This window comes from Oratosquilla oratoria, chromosome 1 (assembly GCF_046742065.1).
Source record: "Oratosquilla oratoria isolate Oo_2021 chromosome 1, ASM4674206v1, whole genome shotgun sequence".
Classification (NCBI taxonomy): Eukaryota; Metazoa; Arthropoda; class Malacostraca; order Stomatopoda; family Squillidae; genus Oratosquilla; species Oratosquilla oratoria.
Genome location: NC_134777.1, coordinates 90,953,350 through 90,963,346, shown reverse-complemented (window position 1 = coordinate 90,963,346; position 9,997 = coordinate 90,953,350). Strand labels below are relative to the sequence as shown.

The 9,997-nt window shown below is 40.9% G+C and overlaps 1 protein-coding gene across 1 annotated transcript; it reads right to left on the bottom strand.

The window, feature by feature from the left end:
• Positions 1-894: 894 nt before the first annotated feature.
• Positions 895-3,591, bottom strand: LOC143030943 (X-linked retinitis pigmentosa GTPase regulator-like; the record flags this gene model as incomplete). The annotated part of the gene is given in 2 exon segments (XM_076194234.1): positions 895-1,020; positions 3,387-3,591. Coding segments are annotated over 2 exon segments (202 nt in total), but the record flags the coding sequence as incomplete, so codon positions are not given.
• Between the last annotated feature and the right edge of the window lie 6,406 nt (positions 3,592-9,997).

Sequence of the window (9,997 nt, the reverse complement as noted above, 5' to 3'; positions counted from 1 at the left end):
CCCTCACAAGGGGGGTAGCCAAAAAGAAAAAGGCATAAAATCATTCCCACCCATTCCATCCCTGAATACACTCCACACCCCTCCACCCTCCCTCTTATCTTAGCACCTCCTGAATGATGGGTCATCCCTGCACCTTGTCCACTGCCCTGGGTCAGAAGCAGTGTCGCAAGACACAGCACATCCACAGCAAGGCCGCTTCATTAAATCGGCGACCCCCCCCCTCTACGTCCCCCCATTGCATAAAATGAGAGGATGGGGAGAAAGGTTAAAATCACCTATTAATAACTTTTCCTTGGATTCTTCCCCAGATACCTAAATCTCATAATACTCTTCATTCCACTTAGACAGTTATTCATCTCCTTCACTCTATACTTCACTTCCATATCCATTTCCCAGGACCATGACACACACAACCCCAAATTCACATACTCAAAAATATCCACATCCTCCAACAGACAAATGCTAAAGTCCTACATCAATAGGATACTGATTAACTTCTTTCTTTCTTGAGTCTACCACCAATCATGTTAACAAATTTTCCAGGTTCTCCTCCACAATATTAGATCATGATTTCACATTATTCCCAATATAATTAATCTAAACATTCCTGTAAGAGATTGGCAGTTGCCAACAAATCTATCAAAATAAACATAGGACAGAGCCTTTATTATACCCTGCACCCAGTCAATTGCTCCCTCTCTTCCTTAAACTTTCCTTGGCTCCAATGACCTCCTCCCATTCCCCCAGATCCTCCTAATTTAATCTCAGTTACGTGCATCACAACTTTGTACCTGATAAAGCTGTAACAAGCAAAAAGCTCCATCCTCACATAGTATTTATCACAACATTCTCTCCATTCCTAACCAAGCAAAGTCATAAATCAAATCCACTTACGTGTGATGACTGCAGTGTGTTCATCACCACAGGATATCTCTTTGATGACATCATTCTTGATCCAAAACTTGGATGGAGCATTGTCGGCAAAGCGGCTCTTCCCAAATGTAAAAATTGCACCACTTTCTGTCCAGTGAGAAAAAGTAAGTCAATATCCTGATATCCCTCATAAGACATAACACAATTTAAAAACAGCTTTCCCCCACTTCTTTGTTCACTAAAATACATCCTTGCAGTTACTATTCTCTTCACTGGGAGAAATCTAAAAAGAATGCCACCATGATGAGAAGGTTAGTTCCAAGTTCTAAACATCCTCTCACAGCAACTTATTGCTTTCATACTTATTCTAGTTGCTGCCAGGTGATTTTATTCAGTTATGGGTAACCCTCTATACAACTCATGGCAATTTTATTCAACTGATGGAAATGCTTTCCAATGTTTGGTACCTACACAAGATAGTCCTCCAAGAAGGACATCAGAGAGTTGTCTTCCTATCTACTTCCTCACTTCAAGTCCTATCTACTTCCTCACTTCCATCTGGAGGTGAACGACACTTTGTCCTAGACTGGATCCAGGATCTCTATCAACTTCATCTGTATTTCTTCCTTTTTCAAACACAAAAATAACTGACAATCGGTGACTACGCCCCTCCTTTCAGATGGTGACATAGAAAGTCCCACACTAATGCAAAGTTTCTTCTCAAAGAAAACTATGGGGGACACGGGGACTATTAACAGCTGAAGCAAGGCTGCGGGTTTCCAATTGGTGAAACCCAAAACAGCAACAGTCATGAACAAGCCATCTATATTCTTTTAATTAATGTGACAGCAATGAGTTGCTTTAGGATGACTATCCATTTGGACAAGTTTGACTACAGTAGCAAAAAGAAACTCAGAGATTACAGCTTTAAGATTTCTTCACATTTCATCACAAAAAAAAAAAAAATCCTTGGAACAAATGTCAGGAAAATTAAGTCTTCATATCCCCATCCATGTTCCTTTTGAACCTAATCAAGCTACTGACAGATGATTTCAGTCAGCTCCGTTACCCAAAGTTAAAATTTGTGTAAACCAATTCAGAAGTAGCACTATCTTACACATTTACTCACCAAACACCAGGTGATCTTATTCAGCTGAGGAAAATATGTTTATTACTGGTACCTGCTTCAAGATAATGGTTGACAAAGACTTACTATAAAGGCTCTTCAAGTTATGACCACTGAACTATGGAAATTCCATTTACCCACATGTCTATCCCATGGATCTGATAGAGCTGGGTGCATTACCACTAGACAGGTAGTGTGTTACCGCCGGATAGGTAGTGTGTTACCGAAAATTCTGCGTATGTGTACATGCATATACACATATGCAGTAACGCAGACTGTTCTAAGGAAATTAAAATCAGTAACACATTGACAGAAATGCACCCCAGATTTTTCAGTATCTCACTACCTGTCCAGCAGTTACACGCCCAGTTCTGGGATCAAAGTACCAAAGATGGCACGATTAAAGATTTGTAAGCATATAACTCTATCAATTTTTGTTTAAATAAAGTATGTTTTCTATCATTCCTCTTCTTTCTAATACATCTGTCATATGTCCATTTTATGAACCTATACCCAATACTGTACCAGTATATAAACTATGTACCAGCATGTTACCATCTCACAATTTACACATCAAAACATGGTAATGTTAAGTTTCTACAATTCCTAAAAATGTATGATTTAATCCACCATACTACCTGCTAAGTGACATTTGCCATACATTACATACCTTCCTGACGTCTATTACAGCTACCCCAACAATTCTATTCAGTTGCACGACACCTTCTCCACAGCCAAGGGAGTAAGAGAACCTTAAAAACTACACAAAGCACAAAGTAATTCTCGAACCATATGGAGATATGCAGACTAATACCCTACATTATTATACATACAAACCAACGAGACAATTTACAGTATATGACATACTTTCATCTAAACACTGGTCATCATGATACAGGTCTATGGTAGACGAATTGACTGGAAACGTTGCTATTAACTTTAAATCAAATACAACATACTCTATAAATCAAAATTCGAGTTCCATTACCACTATTTCCATCAACCAATTTAATACAAGCGACTTTATATTCGAACGGAACTCTCTATAAGTAAGTGTATTCAAAGTCATTCACATTTACTTGTCACTTGAAATTTGTTGTAAAACTACTTCATCTATACAATAGTAATTTGTAGCCTTTACAATAAATGAAGGTCTGACGTGAATATTCAGTTTAGAATCATATTTGTTCACCTTTATTTCTGGTTAAATTTTCATTTTGGACTCGGTGTCAAGCAGAGTACCAAATAAAGTACAACAAACAGCCAATTCAGAATAAAATAAAGTCAAATAAATATACGGATATTAAAAGATGGGGCATTATAAACCTAAGCATCAGTCTACAGTGCTTAAACAAGGGCTAAAACTAAAGTATTTGGTAGAATTTACCAGGAATGTCAAAATCGTCGTCGACTGTCATTTTCAATCTAAACAATGTAACAGCTGAGTGAGGAGGTGCGCACATAGATTATTTAGATGTTGACGTCATCGATATCTCACTAGGTCAGCCAATCGCTGCCCCCCTTTGACTTCCTTGTTTGAATACTTTCACGTTTTCATTGAACCCGAGATGACAAAGATATTAACTGTTGGTTCAATCGATCCCCTGCTTATCCTACCCCAATAGCAGTGTTATTTATTACATCAGTATCAAAGTGTAAGCAAGCACGTGAGCTAGTCACCTAGTGTTTGTGAACTTATAACTAGGCGAAAAAAGTGGTTTCATAGATTTTACTTACATAAAGGGTTGAAATAAATCGCCAACAGTGTATTCAATGAATGGAATGAACTTCTCACTGAGGCGATGGACTATAGCTCGATTCAAAGGTTCAATATTCAAAGCAATATGTTATGTTGTTTATTTGCCTATTTGTTTGTTTATTTATGTACTGTATTTTTTCTGAATTTGGCCTGTTGGACTGAAAAGATAAACTGTCGACATTGTGAATATTGTAAACATCGTACAATACCCATTCACTGTGAAATGTTCAGTCCTATCTGATTTTATTCTGATGAGATAGTAGTCATAGTCTAGTAGTTTTGATAGGATTTCACTGTGTTTCATCAGTCATTTCTATTCGGCTAGTGGAAACTCTTTTGTGTAATTACATATGAATTCAGTGACGGGGTGCAAAGAGGTTATCGGAAAAGCTGTTACTTAACTCATTCATCAGACACAAGATATCATCATCGACCGAATTTTTTGTTCACCCCAATTTTGTGAGTTAAATATGTCCAACATATCATAATTCATGACTGAAATCATTGATTCATTTCATTCATAGCCTTACATGACATGATGATGTAATACTTCACCAGTACGACTTCCGCCTGTAGTCAGCCAGATGTTATATAATAAAAAAAAACGTTGCAAACTGCGTCTTATTTATTATATACTGCCGATGTCATAAGACACCCTCTCCAATTTTCTTCTTTCCCCCTATTTTCATGTTCACAATTTTCACAAAAATATCATTCATATATCTACTATGAAAATTAGTACTTGTAAATTTTTCATTAAATTAGAATAAATATCTATATTCATATTTACGTGTAAGGTCACAGCATCGGGTCACATCTAAGCGCTTTCGATCACAAGTTCAAGATGTGATGAATCACACACACACACACACACACACACACACACACACACACACACACACACACACACACACACACACACACACACACGCGCAAAATACAACTAGGTAAATAGGTAAAATACACACACACACACAACACACACACACACCCACGAGCATAGCTCCCCTTCCCGTAAAATACAACTAGGTAAATACATACACACACTGGCCTCACAAGCCAGAGAACCGGGGTTCGATTCCCCGGCCGGGCGGAGATAAGTTGGATTTGTCTCCTTTCACGTGTAACCCCTGTTCACCTAGCAGTGAGTAGGTACGGGACGTTAGTCAAGGAGTTGTGACCTTGCTGTCCCGGTGTGTGGTGTGTGAGTGGTCTCAGACCTACCCAGAGATCGGCAAATAATGAGCTCTGAGCTCACTGCCGTAGGGTGGTGTCTGGCTGTCTCGACAGAGACTACAGCAGATCCGAGGTGAATACACACCTCACAAACCAGAGAACCGGGGTTCGATTCCCCGGCCGGGCGGAGATAAGTTGGGTTTGTCTCCTTTCACGTGTAACCCCTGTTCACCTAGCAGTGGGTAGGTACGGGACGTTAGTCAAGGAGTTGTGACCTTGCTGTCCCGGTGTGTGGTGTGTGAGTGGTCTCAGACCTACCCAGAGATCGGCAAATAATGAAATCTGAGCTCACTGCCGTAGGGTGGTGTCTGGCTGTCTCGATAGAAACTGCAGCAGATCCGAGGTGAATACACACACACACACACACACACGACTCGGTGGCGCGGTTGGTAGAGTCCCTGACTGTCACTACGGCACGGCGGTCCGGATTCGAATCCTAACCAGGGCTGAAATAATTTCAGTATCGCTGCGCTTCGAGTCGTTACTCCAACTCTCGTGGGCGGGGAGTTGGGTGTGTGTGTGCGCGTAAGGTCACGACATTACCCATAGATCGGTCATACGAGCTCTGAGCTCTCTTCCGGAAGGGAAATAGCTGTCGGTTACGAGTCCAACACGTGTTCCAAAGACCAAGGTGAATCACACACACATACACTCGTGGCGCAGTGGTAGAGTTCTCGGCTGCCACTGCGGCGGTCAGGGTTCGAATCACGCCTAGGGCTGAAATAATTTCAGTATCGCTGCGCTGTGGGTTGTTACTCCAACATTTGTGGGCGGGGAGTTGGAGGTGTGTGCGTGTAAGGTCACAGCATTACCCATAGATCGGCCATATATGAGCTCTGAGCTCTCTTCCGGGAGGGAAATAGCTGTCAATCACGAGTCGAACACGTGATCCAAGACCATGGTGAATGGTAAATCACACACACGGCTCGGCGGCGCAGTGGTGGCGTTCGCAACTGCTAACCCAGCGGTCCGAGTTAGAATCCTGCCCAGGGCTGAAGTAATTTCAGCATCGCTGAACTGCGAGCCGTTACTCCAACTCTCGTGAGCGGGGAGTTTGGGGTGATTGTGTGTGTCAGGTCACAGCATTACCCATAGATTGGTTACGCATGAGCTCTGAGCTCTCATCCGGAAGGGTAGTAGTTGTCGATCACGAGTGAAACACGTGATCCAAGACCATGGTGAAACACACACTGTCAATAATACGACCTTGGCGTTTTAATTAAGAGATGAATATCTACGGACAAGGTCGTAACAGACGTACTACTTCAAAACAGTTAAACAGTTAGGTTATTTGCCAGGTCCGGTGTAGTACGGTGACAGAAAAATTAAAATGAAACATTTATACACTTTATTTAAACTATAAATTTAACAATAAACTATAAATTTAACTATTTTTGGCCTATTTAAACAACGGAAACGGAATTATGAAAGATGAAAATATGCAAATCAATGGTACAGTAAAAGGAAAATACAAATCTAAATATTTCGAAAGCGAATTAAAAGACTCCGTGCATTTACTTATTGCTAAACCTAAGTTTAAGATAAAAAGTCTGGTTACCACGCGTAGCACTGTAGTACAACAAAAGATTACCTAGAACAACACTTAAACAAAGGAGTTTACCTTAAACTTACGGAAGGCGGCAGCTTCCTCTTCGGTGAAAGAAGATGGAAAACGGGTTGACCCTCTCTATATAGGCTCACCAATTGACCTGATGGTCACTGGAGCCAGAGGCCGAAAAGTCAATAGGAAGTGTTTTCCTATCCCACTTCAACTGGTAGCTAACAAGCCTAACCCAGTTACAAAACTTAAAATTACACACACAAGAAATGCACGTAACAAAAATAAAAACCTTAATACTAATCACAACATAGTAGAAAGGGTTACAAGAAAGAAAAACTACAAAGGTGGCAACTTGACATTGCGCGAAGCACACATGTCCGGCCGACAATTGATAACTGTTGCCATACGAACCTCATTTAAATAAAATTACAAATACATCTGCACGACTTGCATTTGTACGTCTTGCATTTGTACGTCTTGACAAATGGTATCTGAGATTCAAAAAAAGGACCAGTTGCAAGAAATCTGGTCACATCACAAAATCTTAAAAGGTAAACAAAGTTAAAATATACCACAATAAAATACAAGATAATACAACTTGGCAATAATGACAAACGGCCACGGCTACTTTGACCTGAGCGCAAGGCCTTAACAAAAGAAACGCCCCTGATCCTGTGTGTCAAACTACACAGCTGACAGGTGGCCGAAAGGGGAGGGGGGACTGAGTGCTGGCCGACGATTGACCATCACTACAAAAAGAAAACCACGTGACATCAGGATACGTGATAACACACACACAGTATCATTAATGGACTTATGGCTTTTGCTAAGCATACAAAGCCTCTATGGTTAATGCTAACATTAATGTTAATTTTTGCTGCTTCGAATGAGAAAGACAATCAAAGCAGCTTACATTATACTAATGACAACATTAACCATAGAGAAGTTTTTGTATGGTTAGCAAAACCCTCAAGCTCATTGATAATAGAAGAAAATAATGTCACACAAATAATTAATCAGTCAGGTTACAATAAGGTCTTCCAGGCGTCCCATGAGATAACCCGACTGTGTACATAATGTCCCTCTTGTTGTACTTGAGGTGTTACCTTCGCCATCAAGATCCTCCTGTGAGTCGAAACGTTGAAGCATTAAAGTTCTCCCATTAATCCTCGTCTCTTTCTGTGTGTGTGTGTGTGTGTGTGTGTGTGTGTGTGTGTGTGTGTGTGTGTGTGTGTGTGTGTGTGTGTGTGTGTGTGTGTGTGTGTGTGTGTGTGTGTGTGTGTGTATGTGTGTGTGTGTGTGTGTGTATGATTCACCATTGTCTTGGATCACATGTTGGATTCGTGATCGATAGCTATTTCCCTTCCGGAAGAGAGCTCAGAGCTCATATGTGACTGATCTATGGATAATGCTGTGACCTTACACGCACACACACACACAACTCCCCGCCCACGAGATTTGGAGTAATGACCCGCAGCTCAGCGATACTGAAGTTATTTCAGCCCTGGACGGGGTTCGAACCCGGATCGCCGTAGTGGTGGCCGCGAACGCTACCACTGCGCCGTCAAGTGGCGCGCGCGCGTGTGTGTGTGTGTTTATTAGTCCCTTCATGGTATCCCTCATCCCTCATGGACACCCAGGCATGTACAAGAATAAACAAAGAAATAAATGAGTAGATAAATAGATGAATAAACAGACACAATTGAATACATGAGTAAATAGATAAGTAAATAAATAAATAAATAAATAGAAGTAAATAAATATAGACAAATGAATAAATAAACAAATAAACAAATAGATGAATAGATAAATAAATGAACAGATAATTAATCCATTGAGAGCGAGTGCCGGTATGGGGGGGGATCGCTTCACTTGCCGTCGCCAATACCCCAGCGGTCTCTCCAAGCAAACTCGCACGCACCCACCCTTCTCACTCCAAACAACTCATGGCAAGGTCGACTGACCTGCTCTAGCCAAGAGTCTCCCCCACCGAGGGCAACAAACTCTGTAAGTGGAATCAATACTAAGGAAGCGTGCCAAGTCCCCATATAGCTGGAATTGGCGTTCACGAATTATGCTGGAAGTAATTGGCTTTCACTAAGTCTCATGAAGCAGTCTCTGGTTTGATACATATTCCAGCGTTACATTATGATTCTCCGAAGGTATTTAGTACCAAAGACGTCGAAACGCCTCTTCAACTTGGCATTCCATGGCAAGACATGGAGTGCAAATGATTTGAACATTCCTTTAGTATACAAATATATCAACAACAACGATAAATAAAGAAAATGTAAAAATAAAAAGAATATAGTAATACGTAAACAACAAAAACTAACTGTTTGCAAGATCAAACATGCGTATCAGTAAGTTGTACTTGATTGCATTATTTTGCATATTTTCGTTTCGTAATCGAATGTCAGCTTTTGATCCAAAGAGTCGACCGTTTATCGACTCACTTTTGAATAGGACGATTTCACTCACTTGCATGCGACCCCTTGGGTAAATAAGAGGTTATTCGTGTCGAAATGAATTTTATAAAATTTCATTTTGTAGAAAAGAAGAAGGATAAATGAGAGGATGTACAATATCCCTTGGCTTTCATCGCGGGGAAAAAGAGGGTGGGGTACCACGGAAATGAACGAAGAAGAATGAGCCAAACAGATGCTAAAGAGAAAATATTACACGGTAGTTAAGGAGTTAATGGAGACAGGCTACAACCCATTCACTGATGAGGGGGTAGCCAGAGAGATAAATAAAATACCCTGACGGCAGACAGACTGAAAGGAAACGTATCACCCGGTACAGAAGGGGTGAGTAGATGATTGTCGGACTATTGCTGAAGGCACCAGTACTAATAGTAAGAATAGTAGTGACGCAACCCAGTACAAGTAATGGCAGTAATAGCAGTGGTAGTAGAAGAGTCACCAGAAAAGGAAGAAATAGTAATAGTTATAGCATTATTTTCAGTTGTAATATTATTTAGCAGCAATATAAGTAACAGAAGTGAGAGAAGTACAGCAGCAGTAGTAATAATAATAGTAGTAGTAGCAGTAGTATAGTAGTAGTAGTAGCAGTCGTAGCAGTAGCAGGGCAAATAGATTCAACCTAAACAAAAGAGAATTCACGGATGCCATTACCTTGAGGTATGGATGGCCATTGGAAAGGCTGCCTAACAGATGCTCCTGTGGTGCCCAGTTTAGTCCAAACCATGTGATGACGTCCAAGCAGGGTAGATTCACCTGCATGAGACATGACGAGGTAAGGGATCTCACTGCCCAAATGCTTCGGGAGGTATGTAAGGATGTAACCATCAATCAACATTAATCCCACTAGGAGGGGAGAATTTCAGGCACCGCACGTCCAACACCTCAGATGAAGCACGAGTGGATGTCAGCGCAAGAGGTTTTTGGACACGAGGACAGTTGGCTTTCTTTGACATGCG